At 44.4% G+C, this 20,867-nt stretch overlaps 1 protein-coding gene across 2 annotated transcripts in view; it reads left to right on the top strand.

Moving 5' to 3' along the window:
• Positions 1-20,867, top strand: part of SLCO2A1 (solute carrier organic anion transporter family member 2A1) — a 59,803-nt gene that overhangs the window by 21,961 nt on the left and 16,975 nt on the right. For both annotated transcript variants that reach the window (XM_082221806.1, XM_082221807.1), the window contains exons 2-4: positions 3,374-3,511; positions 11,231-11,393; positions 16,429-16,650. In XM_082221806.1, the coding sequence (XP_082077932.1) occupies positions 3,374-3,511; positions 11,231-11,393; positions 16,429-16,650 (523 nt within the window). The remainder of the gene's footprint in view (positions 1-3,373; positions 3,512-11,230; positions 11,394-16,428; positions 16,651-20,867) is intronic.

Genomic DNA, 20,867 nt, shown 5'->3' with positions numbered 1-20,867 from the left:
ACATGTGCCAAATGAGACACTGTAGCATTTAGCTGGTGTGATGCTAGCACAGAATCTAATAGCATCTGATCCAAGTTTTTGTTTTGACATATAAATCTGTACTGTTTGCCTTCTCTTCATCTCTCCTCTCTTCTCCCAATTCCTTCATGACTACTGAATAGTAGCTGGGTTTAGGGTTGTATGAAAGTGGAACAGCTTCCAGAATGCTTGAGAGATTATGTTGGGGTTGGTTTTTTTTTACTGTCATTCTATGAACAAATGTCATGCTGTGTTTTTTTAAAGCGTGTACTATGAAGTTCCATTTAATACAGTGGTACCTCAGGTTAAGTACTTAATTCGTTCCAGAGGTCCATTCTTAACCTGAAACTGTACTTAATCTGAAGCACCACTTTAGCTAATGGGGCCTCCTGCTGCGGCCGTACCGCCAGAGCACGAGTTCTGTTCTCATCCTGAAGCAAAGTTCTTAACCTGAAGCACTATTTCTGGGTTAGCGAAGTCTGTAACCTGAAGCATATGTAACCTGAAGCGTATGTAACCTGAGGTACCACTGTACAATACAAAACAGTATTTTCAACCTGTGTGCTGGAAGAGAGACATGGACTCAGGAAACCCTGTTCTGTATTACGCAAAATAGTTTTTGGAAACGGTTGCCTTTCACTAGGGACTCTTCTACAAAGATAAACAGTGGGGAGGTTAATAGGCCATAAGATTGGAGTGTGTTTTATGTGGTGGTTTTTAATCTATGGTTTTATGTGATGCATTCTGCCCACTCCTAGAAAGTGGATGTTAACTGTATGAGCTGGAGGTGTTAAAAGAGTCAGGCTGAGAGTAGGCCTAAACCGTACCACATATAATACTAAGTCAAGCAAATCCTAGAGAGGATAAAGGGAGCCTTTCGAAGTCACTTGCTAGTATAAAAAATGGGGTTTCTTGAAATGCATAAGGCCTCTGGACTTGAATGTGTTCTGTACTGATTAATGAATAACTTCCTAGTGTACTTCCTTTTAAACATAATGAAAATGTATTTTTGTCTCTAGATACACTGCCCCTTCAGTGTTCAATAACTAATAGTCAGGACACATCTTCTAGGTCACCGAATCATAGTGTCTGGTATTCTCATCAAACAGCTGCAGAAGCTTCCGTTAATAAAGGCATAACAAATGTTGCTCTCCTGGGAGACATTCCTTTCTCCCTAAGTAGTACCAGCCAGCTTTCAATTAAGGGAGAACATTTACATTTCCCCCCTCTTCAAATACTCCTGCAGTTGGTTTTCCTTATGGAAGATTCCAGAGCTACATTAAAAAAAACCAAAAACCAAAAAAAGACTTGCAGGCTTGTCCATTACAATTATGTAAGACCTAAAGCTGCCCAGCCACAGGCTTCCTGAGCTTTGCCTTGTGTCCTGGGCTTTAAGCCAGAGACTCCAAGCAAAGCCCAAAGCCCAAGGCATAAGCTGTGTCCACATTCCCATTTACTGCACACTTGCTGCGTTTCCAGTGCTGTCTCTGTAATCTATGATTGTGGGGTGTTATTCAAAATTCATATATATCCTGTACTTTGTTGTAACCTACTAAAGACTGGTGTGTTCTCGCTCAAGCCATCTTCCCACTGACTGGCGTCTTAAGTTCATACCTAACCTAGCCATTTAAGGGGTAAACACCTTAGCATAGGGGAAAGACACCCCTGCCCTGTCAGTTCCCTCCTGCTCCTGGTGTGTACAAAAACAGAAAACACAATGGAAGCCTTGCTGGGGTGAGGAGCTATGAAACAAATGGGGAGGGGAACATCATTGCACTTTAAGGCAGTATTGAGAACACACCTTTATGTGACAAGCACAGCTAGGTTGCGGTGGGGGGGGCAGCGGTTTTGGGGGGAGTCACCCTAGACAGGCTTGCTGTATACAAATCCCATGCTATGGAAAGAGTGCAACTGCAGATTGAGCAGCCTGAATCATGTGTGTGAAACCTTGCCAATGTCAACTTCCACCTGCAATTCCATGCTTGGGAATAAGCACCATTGAAACACTGGGGCTTGCCTTTGAGTAGACCTGTCCAATGGAGCAACTCTTGTAAGTTGTAAATACTAAATAAATACATATTTTTATTTTCCACGACATTTTAAAAAGTAGAGAAATATGGAAAAACCTAATCATTTTTTAAACTGCCTATTATGATGTATTTGCTTTCCTGGTCTGTTACAGAAATGCAATATAAGGTTCCTCCTTTCGTCCTGCCTCCATTTCCTGTCCTGCTTTCTCATGTTCCTTTATTGGTAAAATTACTGGTTGGCACATGCATTCCAAAAGTGGGGTTGGAGGACATTGGAGCCTGCCAGTCAGTCTTGCTGGGGTTGTCCTATCTCCAGAACTAGGGGACATGAAGTACAGTATTTGAAATTATGCTGTCTTTATCCTGTTTTCTGAACAATATTGTTTCTTTCACAATGTGGAGGTGGAGATGGGAAATTGTTTAATTTTTGTTGTGTACTTTCAGATGTTTATTTATTGCTTATAACTACTTTTGTTATGCTTGTAATTGGGTTTTCTCGTTGCAAGCTGGCTGGAGCATGGTTTTAACTATGGGAATAAGTGCTTTTTTTCTAGGAAAATAGGTGCCGGTACTCACCATAAAGTTGTTACAGTAAGTGTCCCACTTTTTAACAACAACAGCAAGAGGTGATGATACTGCAGACCCTTGATTACCCCCTGTAAAAAAGCACATATGGGAATTATATATGTATTATATGTGTATGAGATTAAATGGGTGAAACCCTAAACAGCAGTACTCCCCACTGCTAAATTCCCATTCTTGTTTGTTTTAACAAGCACCTATTTCATGCTCTAAACAGAGGCAATGAAGACATCATGCTTATGTGAAGCAGTAGTAATAATTGGAACGGGTACTCTCTTGTCAGTCAGAAGGCAGTGCCTTCAGCAGTCACAATGCATTTTCTGTCTAATGCTCATTTGCTTGTGTAAACCTGTCAATCAATCACATTTTAAATTACAAAAGCAAAAGACTCCCCCGTCCTCTTCATAATGCCTGTCACAATGTTTGGATCTTTTCTCAGTGTCGGCGCTTCCGACGTGTGTCATGGGTGGGAGACTCAGCTTAGCAATGAAGTCGCTGGATTCTAAAAAACGTTGCATGAACAAGTTGCAAAACAACCCGAGTGAACCGGGAAGGCTTCATTCAAATAATTGAGTCAATTGTATTTTGGGTTGTGAGTGTGGTTTTATATGCACACTATCGCTCTGGCAATATCTTGACCACACCCCAGGATCACCAGTCTGAGGATGCTTCAGCCCTGATCTTGGTGATTTATGCGGCCTCACTTTGCCATGACCCTAATTCTGTTACCATTTTGCCAACAGGTGTTTGTTGCCTGCCATAGCCTTCTGCAGCTGGCCCAGCTCCTCTACAGTGCCTACTTCAAGAGCAGCCTGACAACCATCGAGAAACGCTTTGGCCTCTCCAGTTTGTCCTCTGGCTTTATCTCCAGTCTGCATGAGGTAAGTGTGTGAGGCATGCCGGTTCAACATAAAGCTAGTGGAACTGGTCATCCTGCTCATTACTCCCTGTGTTTCCCTGACCTTATGTGGTTATGCAGTCATTGCTGATGAAGTAATAGAAGGACGATAGTTCACACTCCAGATAACCGAGAAGACCTTCTTCTACTGCTTCTTACATCATTGAGGCCATGAGTGTATAATAATAATAATAATAATAATAATAATAATAATAATAAATTTATTATTTATACCCCGCCCATCTGGCTGGGTTTCCCCAGCCACTCTGGGCGGCTTCCAACAAAACACTAAAATACAATAACCTATTAAACATTAAAAGCTTCCCTAAACAGGGCTGCCTTCAGATGTCTTCTAAAAGTTTGCTAGTTATTTTTCTCTTTGACATCTGGTGGGAGGGCGTTCCACAGGGCAGGTGCCACTACTGAGAAGGCCCTCTGACTGGTTCCCTGTAACTTGGCTTCTCGTAGTGAGGGAACTGCCAGAAGGCCCTTGGCGCTGGACCTCAGTGTCCGGGCAGAACGATGGAGGTGGAGACGCTCCTTCAGGTATACTGGACCCAGGCCGTTTAGGGCTTTAAAGGTCAGCACCAACACTTTGAATTGTGCTTGGAAATGTGCTGGAAGCCAGTGTAGGTCTTTCAAGACCGGTGTTATATCATCTCGGTGGCAGCTCCCAGTCACCAGTCTAGCTGCCGCATTCTGGATTAGTTGTAATAATAATAATAATAATAATAATAATAATAATAATAATAATAATTTATTATTTATACCCCGCCCATCTGGCTGGGCCTCCCCAGCCACTCTGGGCGGCTTCCATAAAAACCAAAAATACAATAAAATATCACACGTTAAAAACTTCCCTGAACAGGGCTGCCTTAAGATGTCTCCTGAATGTCAGGTAGTTGTTTATCGCTTTGACATCTGCTGGAAGGGCGTTCCACAGGGCGGGCGCCACTACCGAGAAGGCCCTCTGCCTGGTTCCCTGTAGCTTTGCTTCTCGCAATGAGGGAACCGCCAGAAGGCCCTCGGCGCTGGACCTCAGCGTCCGGGCAGAATGATGGGGGTGGAGACGCTCCTTCAGGTATACTGGACCGAGGCCGTTTAGGGCTTTAAAGGTCAGCACCAACACTTTGAATTGTGCTCGGAAACGTACTGGGTAGTTTCCGGGTCACCTTCAAAGGTAGCCCCACATAGAGTGCATTGCAGTAGTCCAAGTGAGAGATGACTAGAGCATGCACTGCTCTGGCGAGACAGTCTACGGGCAGGTAGGGTCTCAGCCTGCATACCAGATGAGCTGATAAACAGCTGCCCTGGACACAGAATTGACCTGCGCCTCCATGGACAGCTGTGAGTCCAGAATGACTCCCAGGCTGTGCACCTGGTCCTTCAGGGGGACAGTTACCCCATTCAGGACCAGGGAGTCCTCCAAACCCTCCCATCTCCTGTCCCCCCAAAACAGTACTTCTGTCTTGTCAGGATTCAACCTCAATCTGTTAGCCACCATCCATCCTCCAGCTGCCTCCAGACACTCACACAGGACCTTCACTGCCTTCACTGGTTCTGATTTGAAAGAGAGGTAGAGCTGGGTATCATCCACATACTGATGAACACCTAGCCCAAACCCCCTGATGATCTCTCCCAGCGGCTGCATGTAGATGTTGAAAAGCATGGGGGAGAGGACAGAACCCTGAGGCACCCCACAAGTGAGAGCCCAAGGGTCTGAACACTCATCCCCCACCTATAGCCTATCGTATAACAATAGGCTATACGAGGGAGAGATGGTTTTTAAGAAGGCAAACTGGATGCTGCCTTGGAATGACACTTAGTGAGGACAATTCCTTCCGAAACAAGAATCCTGGGAAGTGGGGGGGGCAGTGGAAAAGAATGATTTTGAGGCCTTGGGGCCTGCTGCTTTCTGACTGTTTCCCTGAGAAAGAGGAGAGCCTGACCTACCTTTCTGTGCAGTGGAGTGCTGCTACACCCATGGGTTTAATAGATATGTGCTTTCTTCCAGGCCCTCAGAAGTGGTGCCGCATCTGGTGTGTAATGCTGCATTACACGTTAATTAATGCTATATTAAAAGAAGGTGAAAACCCCCCAATTTGTTATGGAGCTGTGAGTCAGACCATTACAGCATCCCCTGCACCATCCAAAACTAATGTCTAGAACTTTACACACGGTGATAGCCTTTATTATAGCAGCACCTTTGTAGTACCCCCATAATTAAGATTATGTCAGTGTTTCCCATGAGAAATCCCTCTTTCCCCGGGGATGGAGTCAACATCATTCATGGAACCCAGCCAACAGCAACGGCTTTTGCTGCTTCGGTTGCGGTTTTGCTCTGCTTCTTTTGCCCTGCTTTCGAATCCAGGAGACCCTCCAACTCCAGTTCTTCCCCATTCCCTTTCTGAAACATTTTCTGCAGCCTCTGCTTCCCAGAATTCTCTGCATTGCACTTTAGCTGGCAGGTTTAGAGCCCTCTCCCCTTTCCTAACCTCTAAACCAGGCATCCCCAACCTTCCGCCCTCCAGATGTTTTGGCTTACAACTCCCATGATCCCTAGCTAGCAGGACCAGTGGTCAGGGATGATGGGAATTGTAGTCCAAAACATCTGGAGGGCTGAAGGTTGGGGATGCCTGCTCTGAGCTCTGCAGCTTTGGGGCTGCTTAATTTTCTCAGCTTGTAATATTGTAAAATTTTCTCAGCTTTTAATACACCAGGAAATTATCGTCCTGCGGGAAATGACTCCCAGCATCTTTTTGTCACTTCCAGCGCAGTCTTCCCTTTGAAACAGATCAGGAGAGCAGAAGCTTTAGATACTTTTGTGCTCTGGGATCCAAAACTATCAGAAATGTCAGAGGCACATCTGCAATGCAGAATCCTGCAAAGGGCCATTGACAGCCAGAGGTTAAAATGGGAACCATCTTGCTTTTGCTGCCTCCAAGCAGGAAAAGACAGCAGGACGTAAACAGGAGGTCTGGACTGATCCAAAGTTCTTGTCCATCGGATATTCCTGTCCAAGAAGAGCAAAGCGTTCTTAATACCAGTGCAGCTGTGACTGCAATACAGTCTCCCATCTACTTACCCAGCAACAGTAGGCTGCCCTTGACTTTGAATTTCTCCATGTGGTACTGTTTTGCAGTGGCTGGTGCTATAATATAGTTCTGGCTCTGCTCGAGCAGTTTTCAAGTTGGAACTTGGCCCCTAGTGACTCAATCAGGAACAGCTTTGATTTTTAAGCTTGATATTTGGCAAAGCACCTGGAGCCTGGCAAGCGACGCTATCAAATTCTAGGGGGGAAACACAAAATAGGTGTGTTAATTAGCGGGGGCTCTGCTGTGTTTGCACAGTTTGTACTGTCAGCGTGCGAAGAGCACGCGAACCGCACTTGGGCAGAAATATAAAATGGATGGGGCCTGAAGGAAACATGAGCCTCTGGGCCTGGCACCAGCAGAAAGCGGAGCAGAACCGACATCCAAGGGCCCAGCAGTTAGCCATCAGGGTGAGCAGCGCTGGTTCACATAGCACTGCGAGGGAAAGCGTTTGCCAAAGCCTCACACTTAACTGAGAACATAAGACCAGTTAAACTGTGCTGTGTTAGCGTGACTGTCCATCTGTTTAGATTTGTTTCCCACTCCTTTCTCTGAGGGCTGTTCTAGAAAAATCACTCCCAGTGGTTCTCACCCTGTTGCTGCCTCCAGCATCAACCACTTCCAGAGACTTGAGAGGAAGCCCATAAACATGTCAATTGCTACCCACTTCTCTTTGAACGCCCCTGGGATACATGGACAGAATGCAAAAATCAAAACTGAACAGTTATTCAGGGCAAGCCCAACCACCGGACAGAACGAGGCAGCTCTCAGGTGGCAAACCCCCCCCCCCCGAATCCTCTAAGCTGCCTGGCCTGCCCCGCTAAAGGTAGCTTGCTGCCTTCAGGTACAGAGAAGGTTACAGTCGTCCTGCTGGTGGTGTTGAGGTAAGATTCACCTGCCAGTCTAGTTGGATGCACCTTCTTGTCCTTTTAGGTCAGGGAGCAAAATATCTTGGAGCTGGCCCTGCAGTCCCCAGTGTTATACCTCTTGGGCCATCCATATTTCCTACTTTATTCAGGACTCTAAATCACTGCTTCTGCAACTCTTTTTATCTAGCTAGAGAAGCAGCTACTTCAATGAACATCTTTATGGACCTCTCCCTACGTAGTAGGAGTAACAGAACTTGACCAGAGGGCAAAATAAGAGCAAATATTGATTATGCCCCATTATATCATGGTATATGTGTCTGAAACTAGATCACATTTTTAAACGTTTCTTTTGTCAAGTAGTGTAGGCAGCATCATTGACCAGGATTTACATTGAGATCTCTAATACTGAGGCTGATTTTTTATTATTATTATTATTATTATTATTATTATTATTATTATTATTGTTACTTTAAAAGGTTCAAGGGCTGTACCTTTCCCCCTGTGGGAAAGATCCTGATTACTTTTTGTATGTTGACATTTTTTGTTGACGTTTTTAAAAAGGCATAGGGTCAGATTCAACCAACCCATTTGCAAGGGGCTGCTACCTCAATGAGGTTTCCCCTCCATCCCCCCCCATGTTTCCCCCAAATCTTCTTTCCCCCAAACAGTATGTAGGATGAGGGAAAGGAGAGGTTGTTTCATAGGGCAAGCAGAAGTGTTTGTGCTGATGGAACGGTCTCCTTAAGGCTATGCTGAATTCCACCTATTGTTTCTTACCTTTCACCTTAGAAGGATTTCTATCCTGAAAGTAAGGTAGAATTAATAGTAATAAATAGCTAAACAAACAAACAAACAAACAAACAAAATAAAAAGCTGCCTTGGCATTGGTTGGTCTAGCTCAGTATTGTGTACACTGATTGGCAGAGGCCTTCCAGGATTTCAGACCCTGTTCTCTCCCAGCCCCAACTGGAGATGGTGGGGATGGAACCTGGGAACTCCTAATTGCAAAAAGCATGTTCTCTGCCACTGAGCCACAGCCCTCCCCTTCTTTGACATGAATGTGCAGGAGCCATTAAACAGAACAAACTCTGGTGCCCTGAAATGCTCTAACCAGGTCCTGAAACACATTGCTCCGTTCACAGCAGGGGACACAGGAAATTCTTCAGTACTTTTATGCAAAAAAGATGTTGTCTTGTAGTTGGGAAACCTCCATGGTGTCCACTTTGTGGTAGATTCCTTGGGCAGTCATATATCTGTGGCCATTCCAACCCACAAGTAGTTATCTTTCCCATCCATTCGGAATACATTTGCTTTTGCTTCCAGGCACTTTCATACTTTTATATGGGGCTCCCCTTCCTGACTCTCTCTGGGATTATAAAGTTTTTCCCATTTATTTGTTAGATTGGTTCCAAAAGCCGCAAAACCAGGGAGGGGAGCCCATGTAAGCATATAAGAAAGGAAACTTGGGCACAATTACTGTAGTTTCAAATGTTAAATTAGTCTGAAAGTCTGGACCAAGCCAGTGCAATTCTAACTTTATGTAACCCGCACGTTATGGCTAACCATTACATCTCATGCAACATGTAAATGTTTTGAGACAACAAGGGAATTGTCTCATGCCAAACCCATAGATCCACATACTTCCAAACAGATTTTAAAATCCAGACCCTTTAACAGACACCAAGAGGACTGATTTGAATCACATGTCCACATTCTTGCGCAGTACTGACCATTCAAGAATGCATTTGGGGGGTGTTGAACTATGCATAGCGCAGATCCTTACTTTAGTGTAAGCCAGCATCTTCAACTGAGCTGTGTTGGCCTGCATTATGTGGAAAAAAATTGGCGCAAAAGAATGCTAGATTGTTTAGCAATAATGTTTGTTTGGGGCCATTATTGGTACATGAAGATGTTTAAAATGAAGATGTTGCCACAGTCCAAATTTACACAATAATCTGATTGGTCGTCACTATTTAGGTACATACCAATTAAACATTTGTGTTCCACAGAGCAGAAGTACCTTTAGCATCTCTTTTATTTCAAAAATAATAGAAATGAATGCTGTATGTGGATTTTTTTCCTATTGTAAATATCTCTGGTGAGATCATACTTACATCTAAGCTCGCATTGTGTGCGAGTGTTTAATGTATAAAATGAATTCCTTCATTTAAACTCTCCAGAGAATTTTTTTAATACAATCTCAGAAATACATTTGCATTTGTTGGTTATCCTGCTGCTTTATTGGTTTTCAACCATAACAAGTGAATCGTGGGCACTTAACATTTGGAAAGTGTCATGTGTTTAAAAGAACCATGCTACCCTGCTTTTTCCTTTAAATGATCATAGGTATTGCTTTCACCCAGGGGAGTGTTCAACATAGGCATGTTTACTTTCGGTTGCTAGTGCATCAAGCAGTGACTTGCACGTGCGAATCAGCCTTCACAGATCAAATAACCAGAACAGATCACAGATAGGAGCTTCATATGGTCTCAGATGCAGTGCTTCCAATAGAATAATTTGCATTAATCTTTAGACCATCAAATGTTGAGTAATCTTGTTGTATGTGAACTGGCCCTTAGCCCTTCTAATCCTTTACTCTGAACTACCATCTATTTCTTTCTGCCTTCTCCACAGTTGTGTTCCTTTTCTATATTGTTCTTTTTTGTTTGCCTCTGCTTTCGGCCCTCAATTGATTTTGGGTGGCGGATGCTGCTGAAGAGCTATTGGTTTAGCACAGATGACAAAGCTGTTTTAGATTCACTCTCCCTTCGTACACAATAACTTGTGAGTTATGTCTGCTATATTTTCATCATCCTGATTATTTACACTGCTGTATCCTGAAGAGGCCTCACCAGCAATGCAAGGTCTTAGGTGATAAAAATGGCTGAACCACTCTTTCCCAATTCTGTACTGCCCATCCCATTTCTAGCAAGCTAGGGGTTCGGAGAGCTCTCTTCTTGGCGCTGCTGTAGCCTGTTTTAAGCTACACCCAGCCACAACACTTTGGTCCTACAAAAGATAAGTAGGAGATGTTTTACAGCCTCTATTCCAGTGGTCAGCAACCTTTTTAGGCCAGTGAAACTTTGAGAGAGTGCCAAATTTTGAGCCTGGAATAATGCCAAAGGAGTACCATGATTTGGGGTGGGGGGAAGCATAATTCAACACCAAATGACTGCCATAGGGCTATGGCAGAATGGTTGTGGCATCTGGAAGAGCAGAAATAGGATTGCAAAGTTACATGGGCCTACCCCCCACAAATAGCCATCCCATAAACAGCACTCACCAGCCGCTGCCACCCTCACAGACAGGACACTTTTGTCCCTGTTCAGAACAGAAACGTGGGCATGTTTAAGGGGACATGTTCAGTGTAGGAGAGGCTGAGCCATGCAAACAGAAACTACGCAGAAAGAGCAAACAGTCTTTCTTGTGTTATGGATTGTTGAAAGGATGTTTACTGAGTTCTTTTACTGAGACTGGCACTCGTGGGTGTCATGTTGCCAAACCCTACTCTACTCTACGTGTAAGCATTTTTCTCATTGGGGAATACCATGAAGCCTGCCTCTTGGTTTGTCTTAAGGGGAAAAATGGCTACCTCGTACACAAAAAGCAGAGGTGGGCCATCCCAGAATAAACTAAACTCAGAAGTAAAAGCAGAGACACTGAGGTGCCTCCTTGTCTGCTTGGTGTCTTCTTTCAGGTCTGTTTTGATGTTCTCATCTGTGCACTTTTATGTCTCCACAGATCGGGAATGTTGTCCTCATCATCTTTGTGAGCTACTTTGGCAGCCGAGTACACCGGCCTAGGATAATTGGCCTGGGAGGCCTGCTGTTGGCACTGGGGGCCTTCCTTCTCACTCTTCCACATTTTCTCTCAGCCCCATATCAATACACCACAGCACAAACCAGTATGTATATTTCCAAATATCTCTTATGCCTCAGCCCTTCTCTGCTCTGATGGCTTGGGGACTTTGTGAAACTATGTTTGCTGTGTCCTCATAGTGGCTTACATAAATTAATAAAACATAGGCTCCTATCTGCACGATACATTTAAAGCAGTATCATACCGCTGGGAACAGTCATGGCTTCCCCCAAAGAATCCTGGGGAATGTAGTTTCTTCAGGGTGTATAGTGCAGATGGGACCTTAGTCAAGGTCTATGCGACAGCAGTTTTGCTTCAGAATCCTTGGTAGCTTAGTTCTCATAGTATCCTGTGAGGTAGGTATGTTATTCTCCCTGGGAAATTAAGCCTGCAAATGTTGCACATTAGAGGCACTTGGCTTTTACCCATCCAGGCTTCCAACATCCCCCGAGGCATGCTGCGGTCTCTGTGCAATGACTTGCCTGTCATGGGTGTGCCAAACCAGATCATTGCCAAGGGAGCCCAAGGCAATGAATGTTTTGGTTCATGTCTTGTGTCAGTGGATGCTGTTCTGCATCGAATTGCTTCTTTTAAAGTGTCACTATTATCTGACACCACCAAAAATGTGCAGGGCTGCTACCTGATGATGGATTGCTTAGCATAGCTGCTCTGTGCTTGCTTTCGCCTCTGCCAGAATCCTGTATCAGGGAAAGTGAGGGGTGGCGCTCACACCAATGATCACGCGATCAGCTTTGCTTCCTTGCATTCCCCCCCACCCAATTTCCTTTCATGCCAGGTAGCAAAGCCATGATCCCCTCTGCCCATGAATGACACTGGCAGGTTTGTTGCTTCTGCTGGCACCAGCCAGCATTAGTTGATATGGTGCCAGGCATTTGTTTGCAAATCAGGCTTGTCACCATCTTCTCTGCAAAGAAAGAGACGTGTGAAAGTTGGGGGAACAATTCCTCCAGGAAGGTTGGCACATACATGTGGCTCCTTCAATACCTTCTAATCATAGAATATAATCAGGTAATAACAACTCTTAGTTCTGCTGTCATTATATTTATCTGTAGCATAGCCAGGAAGTAAGCTTGAAAAACATTGTTCCCACTTGCCTTCCAAAAGGGGGGAAATCAAGGCGTCAAAAGTAGTTGGCAAGCTCAGGAATTGCATCCGAGTTCCCCTAAAACCTACACCACAGCTTCTCCTGTTGGAATTATGCCCATGGGGAAAAAAGCATAACAGAATACGTCATGGAACTGAAGATCATTGTGGATTTTGCAGGAAAGATCTTGCGAGTGGGATCCAGCAGGAGTTTGCTATCTAGCACATGGATCTGTCCTGTAGCATCTACACAGATTTTTACTTCTGGCCTAACATTTTTCCACAAGTGTTTCTCCATGGAATTTAGTCCAAAATCACAACCACTGTTATCTCCAGTGGGCTGACTGCTGCTGCAGAAATGGCCAAAGGAAAGACCAATCCCAATGACAACATGAATTCATTGTAGTCAAAGGGAATAAGTTATCCGTTGTTGCAAACATATTGGTAACATTCTTGCTATATAGATAAGGTTCACCTTAAAAAAAAAAATACACATACTCCAGACTGCATTGTATTCAACTAATTTTTACTTGAAGTACACCCATTGGGATGAATGAACCTAAGTTAGTCATGGTCATTGATTTTAATGAGACTACTCTGAGTAAAGGTTAGTTGGTCTATGTGTGCAAGATACAATGGTCTACGTGTACAGGATGAATTTTCTGATGTTTAGATTTTTCACACTAAGACTAGACATCTTGAGAGATGTTTAGAAGATGTCCCAGTTTGCCACAATTGTCAGAAGAGTGTAGGGTAGCTCCTCTCTCATTGAGATCTGTGAATGGGAAGTTCTCTGAAGGAAGTGCCTTGATTTTATCTTCAAAGATAAGGCCTCCTCCTTCAATGGAATGACTTCTCTTTTTATCAGTGGTTAATCCAGAGTCAAATTAATTTAATCAGGCAAGAGGGGGAGAAACTATATCTAACCCTTCTTAAAGAAACAACAGTTTTATTATTTTTAAAATGGGTGGAATCCTTAAATAAGTAAACTTTCATTATACAACATGGAATCCTATACAATGAAGTGGGTTGCAATGTTGAACAGGGTTTCTGGTGGTCAAACTACCCATTACTTTATATGCATTTTTTAATTCAGTGATTGGGAGTTCACACGCTTAACAAAAACAAAAGCAGCAGTGGGTGCCCCAGTGCGATGGGCCTAGGGAGAAAGGTTTAATCATTTCCCCCATGTCCTTTTCTTGGTAAAAATTACTTAAAACTGCTATTTGCTGCTACTTTTTATTTCAAATGTTCTCTTAACTTGTGCAGTACTAACTTGTGCAGTACATTTATAGAACCCTGTAAGCAGAAGCTCTGCACAACAGGGTATTCCCCCCTCTCCTGCCCATGCGTGCCCCCAAATTGGTGTGTGTGTGTGTGTGTGTGTGTGTGCATGAGAGAGAGAGAGAACCCCCTGAACAGCAGAGATGGGAGGGGGGATTGTTCCATCTGGCAAGCTGATTAAAGACAGAACATTTGTAATATGCCACCCATTGGCATTATTGCTTCTCAACACATTAACCTCTAATACAGTCTTACTTACACTACTGCTGAGGAATAGTAACATGAATTCACATAGTAATATAGTTCACATTTATTTAAATGTAAAGTGCTTAAATGTCATTAAATGCAAGATCTTAAACACTCACAGCAGTATATTAATTTGTATTGCAACAACTAATGGGGTGGCTTCATTTTTATGGCTAGGCCCCTGGCATCCTCTTGTAAGAAGGTTTGTTTCTTGTTCTGAACCCGAAGCCCTCATTTACCATTTTAATATCCCCATGCGCAGAAATATATTACTCTCCACACACTTAGCCAAAGGCATAACTTAGGCCAGTTGTGTGTACCAGGGCAGGAAATAATGAAGCTCTCTGTTTTCCATTATGTCCTCCTAGATTTGCTTACCATTTCTTTATTAAGTGGCAGGAACCAAAGATGGGAGCATTTATGTAAACAAATAAACCTCAAAACCTTGGTATAGTTGGCATTTCTCTTCTCATTTACCCTAAACCAGTTTCACTTAGAAAAATTCTATTTTGGCAGGCGATACGTTTAACAGGCCCCCCATGGCGATTGAATTTATGGAAGTAAATCTAAGATAGTTAAGAAGGTCCCTGAGTTCTGAAAATACATTCCAGCCTTGTGTAATAAGGGTTTTGTGATGAACGTGTACAGGAATGTTTGTGGTAGCGTGTAGCAGTATGTGGAAAGTGATGTTGCATTAGCTGAAAGCCCAAAATTACCTGGTCAACATTTTTGTTTCAGCTCTTTTATATGATCAAAGTACCACAAGTCTTCTGGGCCACTCATTAAGTGCTCTGGCTTGACGGGAATAGTGGAACAGTTGTAAAAACGAACAAATAACGAGGCACAAGATGTATGAGAACTGACATGTGTGGCAAGGACACAACATTTGTTTTAATTTTGCATTGGATGTGGGTTCCTAGATGCCTCCAGATATTTAAGCATTGTTTTCTTCACTCTAAAAGGCACTTCAAGTACTCTGATTAATAGATTGGAATTGGTTTCCTGCTCCCCTATGAACAGCTTGTTCAGCATGAAAGCTAATTTGTAATTTGAAAGCAAATAGGAGTCCTGGACAAACCACCCTTATTCCTCCTTCAGTAATTCTCCGGTTGGCCTCTGATGTTTTCTCCTCCCCAACCCCCCCCCCACAAAACACACTGATATAGGTTTGTTCAAAGCTCTTTCTGAACTTATCCCTGTAAGCAGTGTTGTGGTAATACCTTGAAAGAAAAAAAGGTGATGACAGCTGCTAATTAAATTGAGGAAGTTTTACAGTTCTGGCAGGTCTTCCGAATCCAGGAATGAGGGGTTGTTAAGGAAGCCTAAGGATGCATTTCACTTAAAAGAGTTCCAATGCTATTGCCACAAACTGTAAGGTACTGTATACAAAAGACGTGGGCCAGGTACAAAGGACCACACATGGGCCTCTGCATGAGCTTTTGCATAGGAACATAGGAAGCTGCCTTATAGCACATCAGACCCTTGGTCTATCTACCACAGTATTACCTACACCAGGCATAGGCAAACTCAGCCCTCCAGATGTTTTGGGACTACAACTCCCATGATCCCTAGCTAGCAGGACCAGTGGTCAGGGATGATGGGAACTGTAGTTTCAAAACATCTGGAGGGCCGAGTTTGCCTATGCCTGACCTACATACTGACTGACAGATGCTCTCCAGGGTTTCAGGCAGGCTGTCTCTCCCAGCCTTACCTGAAGATGCCAGGGATTGAAGCTGAGACCTTCGGCAATCAAAGCAGATGTTCTACAGGTCTTTCAGCCTTCCCCTTCCAGCGGCTGTCCCAAAAGGTCCCCCCCCCCCAAGGTGGGTTCGAGAAAGGAAAATCAGCTCCCTCTCCAACTGCATGTGGAAGTGCTTTGCATTCATGTTCATGGACCTGTCTATAGGCCAGCCATGGATCTAATGTCCCCTAGGCTATATACTGAATATGAGTTGCAGGGAATCACAAGAAGGGACGGTGCTGTTGCACTCAGTCCTGTTTGTTGGCCAACAGGATGCTGGGCTATGATGGACTTTTGGTCTGATCCAGGAGGGTTTTTCCTGTGTTCATGTTCACTTTTAGTCATCTGGGCCCTAAAGGTGCTTAGAAACTGGTGGGGTATCTTGATTGTCCCCATCTGTCCTTCTACCCATTTGTTTGCTGTGTACCAGGGCACCTGCAGTGAATCATGAGTGTGACCTAAGCTAGACCTGCAGGCAACATGTGAACTTGCACAGGCAACATCCCTGCAAAGTGATTCTCAAACTGAGATGCTTTGCTGCTTCTTTTTCTTTTGCAATGACAAATTATGTTTCCAGCACCAGACTTAAGATCAGACTTGGGTACAGTGGCCTGGGAGTTCCCACACTGTTTGTTTGTTTGTTTGTTTGTTTGTTTGTTTGTTTGTTTTTCCTATTAATTCCTCACCCCCATCATTTTGTTCCAAGATGCAGGTAACAAGAGCGGAAGTGCCAGAACTGAGCTCTGCAACAACAACGAATTTGTGTGTCCAAGCACCAATGTGAGTGTCCAGGCCGAGGACAGCACCATGTGGGCAATAATGGTAGTTGCACAGCTATTGGCAGGAATTGGGACAGTCCCCATCCAGCCTTTTGGGATCTCCTATGTGGATGACTTTGCTGAGCCAAACAACTCTCCCTTGTATATAGGTAAGTCCTTTCCCTGGGAAGGTGTACTACTGTAGCAGGGTTGCACCTTGCCATCCAGCTTACATTGCCTTGCTATCCATGTCTTTGCAGCAGGCGGAGTGGGGAATCTGCTGTTTAGGAAATGTCTTTCCATTGCTCGCACTGAAGAGCAGCTTCTGATGCAGCTCATCGGTCCTGCAATGAAAATCACTATGTTGGAAGGTCTTGACAAGCCATCCTTAGTTGTGTGACTGACATGGCTATGTTGAGAGTGCCAGTTTTTCTTTCTCCTCTCAATGTGATGGTGTTGGAGTGATTTAGGGGTGCCCTTCTGTGCATGAAAACTGTAGTGTTTTCGAAAATGATTTCTTCTTCTAGGTGAGCTGAAGTAGTGCACTAAGAGTCAACATGGCCAGGCATTTGCTGGGGCTCATGCGCCCTGATCCTGCCCACCGGGGCTAATACCTTGCCTGGATCCCACTTGACCCTAGTGCACCTCTAACAGCAGTACAGTGGTGCCTGGCAAGACGAAAATAATTCGTTCCGCGAGTCTTTTCGTCTTGCGATGTTTTTCGTCTTGCGAAGCACGGTCCGTCGCAACTGCGCCTCTTCAAGCGGCTTTAAGAAAAAAGCGCAAGACGTTTTCATCTTGCCAAGCAAGCCCATAGGGAAATTCGTCTAGTGAAGCAACGCAAAACCGAAAAACCCTTTCGTCTAGCAAGTTTTTCGTCTTAAGGGGCACCACTGTATTCTAGCAGCCACCAAACCTCCTCCTCTAGCTCTGCTTGCGAGTGGACTTATTTAGCAACTGCAGCAGCAGCACTATAATGGGCTTGGGAGCAGAGTGGCTGCTTTTGCTCCAAGCCCATTACAGCACTGCCACAGAATAGGACCTCTCTGTCACACTCCTGGTTGGGCTTAGCCAGCAGCAGCGCCCGGTCACCCCACACGAGGGGGAAGGCAAGGCTGGTGGCTGCAGCAGCAACACTATGGGGGGCACGTGGCTGTAGATACCTCTGCAGTGGAGTGGGGTAGGCCGGTCAACACTGGGGGTCAAGAGTGCTACCTGCTCAGACTCCCTCGAAATCTGGAGCTTCACCTGCATAGGCAGAAACTGTAGCAGGAGATCACAGAGTCATACTGCCAGTGCTGTGAGGCGGTTTTGGTGCATAGCTGTCAACATTTCCCTTTTTTTTAAAGGGAAATTCCCTTATTCCGAATAGGATTCCTCGCAAGAAAAGGGAAAAGTTGACAGATATGTTTTGGTGAGTTTCAAAAGAGGGCAGAGCTGGATTCAATTGGTAACTTTTTTTTTTTTTTGGCGTGGAGTGAGAAATTCCCACCACCACCACCCAACCACCTTCCTATCATAGATCTTAAACCACTGATTTAAATGGTAGGATGTTATGTGTATTTGCAGGGGGACAAACACAGCTTTCTACCCCTTTTTAGTTTCTGTTCCACTTTGTTCCTCCAGCTTCTTTCTAGCATTATCGTTTCCCTCCCACCCCCAGAGTCAGAGGCCCCTCTAACAAGTGTTGGGGGCTGTCCAAGACGCTAGCAGCTTCCCAGTCCTGAAGAGGTCCTAGGCTGGCGCAGTCAGTTTGGGCTGTTCCTGCTCCTCTGCCAAGAGTGGGGCCAGCTTCCAGCACCAGAGGCAGGGGGACAAAGCCCTCCACTGGTGCTTGCAACTCTAACGTTTGATGCCGTATCCTGTTGCCACTGCCGCAGAGGATGGGCCTGCAACTCAGAGAAGCCAGTGTGGTAGAGTGGTTAGAGGACCTGGGAGACCAGGGTTTAAATATCCACTCAATGCAATTATTATGAATAATAATAATCCAAAAAACATTCAGATTTTGCAGCGGAATTCTACTCTTTGAGGTAAAAATGTGTTCATGGTTGCTTTTTGAAAGGAAACTCTCCCATCCCACAATAGAATTCTGAATATCTCCATAAGAACAAAATAATAGCTTGCAGGATCAGCCCAATGGCCCATCTCGTCCACTATCCTGTTCTCACAGTGGCCAACCAGATGCCTGTGGGAAACCCAGAAGATGGGCCTGAGGAGAAGAGCACTCTCCCTTCTTGTGGTTTCCAGCAACTGGTATTCGGAAGTATTGCTGTCTCCAACTAGCCACTGATAGCTGTCTCCTCCCTGAATTTATCTAATCCTCCGGTGTGGAGAGAAGCCCAAGACCTGGCTCTACCAGGATTTCAAATGTTTCTAGTCACCTCCTGCTATTATGTAAAACTAGGCCAAGAAGAAGTCTGAAATGCAAGGTGAAGGAAAAAGTGCTTCCCTCAGTTCCAGAATGCAAATGATTTTATTTTTATTTTTTTATTGGCTTTGTTGGTGTTGGCCGTCCAAAGGTATTGCAAGAGTACTTATTACAGGAAAGGGGAAAGGGTCATAGAGGTTTGCAGGCACCAAGTACTGTAGATACCAGGGGCGTTTTCTGATAACGAGTTTCCCATCTGTCTTTGTAGATATGAAAAGAGAATCTAATTAGCAGATAATGTTCCTTTCTGGTGCAGAAGGGGGGGGGACATAATAAGCGTGATGATTAGCAAGCCATAAAAGATGGTTGAAATGAAACCATGGACCTCAGTCATATTGGTAGGCAATAAATCACCACTATCAGCACTCGACAATTTGGGCCACTGGGCTAGCTGTTGTTTGGACAAATTTGCCTTGTGAATTGGCGTGTAATCCAGAGATGGGGAATTTGTGGCTCTCCAGATGTTGTTGGACTCCAGGCCCTGTCAGCCCCAGCTAGCATAGCTAATGACCATGGATGTTGGAAGTTGTCTTCCAGGCTCCCTGTCCCTGATGTTATCAGACAACTGGTAACATGAATGTGCTTCCTGGAAATTGTTTGAGAGCTGGAACACCCAGATTATCTGTGGCCCTTTCCTTCCAGAATGACCAGCTGATAAATAACAGTCCTGTGAGCATAAGAAGTTACTGTATATTGTGTCAGGCTATTGGTCCATCTAGCCCAGCTCCCCTGGTCATCTCTGAACTGGATATTGCAAGGATTGAACTTTGGGCATTCTTACGAGAGGCATCCTCCATCCCACTAATTTGCGGTGCCTCCTACAACAGCAGCTCCTGTCTCCTGTAGTCAGGAGACAGGGGGTGATAAAGCTTTATTAGTTCTGGAAATGACAGAGTCAAATATTCCTTCACTACCCACGCCTCAAAGAATGATAGCCTTTCTGGAGGCAGTTTTTCCTCAACCCCAAGTGCATAACATTTTTAGCTGTCTGGCAGGTGACTTCAATTGGCTTTAATGGAGCTTTGTGTTAATAAAGTAAAAAATAGCTCATTGTTGCTCCAAGGTACATAATCAGTACTGCACTGTTTTGTTGACCTATATCCAAGGGCAACCCTTCCCTACAAGGTCTGCTATCACAGCACATCAATATTGTATTTGAACTGTCCTTTTGGACTTTAGCAGCAATTCTGATTAGGCTGTAATTGACTTCCGTGAGACTTCCTTCATTGGAGGTTTTTAAACATAGATTGGATGGCCATCTGTCATGGGTTCTTTAGCTGTGATTCTTGCATGAAGCAGGTTGGACTAAATGACCATTTGGATCCCTTCCAACTACAGTTCTATGATTCTAAGTAGCCTAACTTTCCACAGATATTGTCCTCTGGTCTTTATTGGGCTATAGTGCTCAGAATCTTGGAAAAAACAACAACAACCATGCTTGAATACAACTTCCAGAGAAAACACATACCAGCAGAATATGGCAGCATCTGCAAAATAATGAAAAATCTAAGCTTTCATTTTTGCAAATGAACACTGGGAGGAAACTATAATAAAAACATTGGTATCTTCTGCTAAATGCTTTTAAAACTTTGGTGGTTGGAACAGGAAGCTTTGAACCTTCCCATTGTCGGTACTTTCTCACTAAAGTATAGCTCCAGAACATTCCCTTTGGGTGACTCATCTCTCTGGTGGGTTGCCCTCAAGGTTTTTGATGGCAATCCTGTGCACCAGCCTTCCCCAACCTAGCGCCATCCAAATGTTTTGCACTGCAACTCCCATCAGCCACAGCCAATGGTCAAGGCTGATGGGAGCTGTAGTCCAGCAACATCTGAAGAGCACCAAGTTAGGGAGGACTGCTAAATACACTTGCCTGGGAGTAAGTCTCATTGAACTCAAGGGAGGGGGTCATTTCTGTAGCTATATATAGGATTGCACTGTTTGAAAAAGGTATATATGCCC

Source organism: Podarcis vaucheri, assembly GCF_965113315.1.
Source record: "Podarcis vaucheri genome assembly, chromosome: 5".
NCBI classification, from domain to species: Eukaryota; Metazoa; Chordata; class Lepidosauria; order Squamata; family Lacertidae; genus Podarcis; species Podarcis vaucheri.
This window is presented reverse-complemented; position numbering and strand designations above follow the sequence as displayed.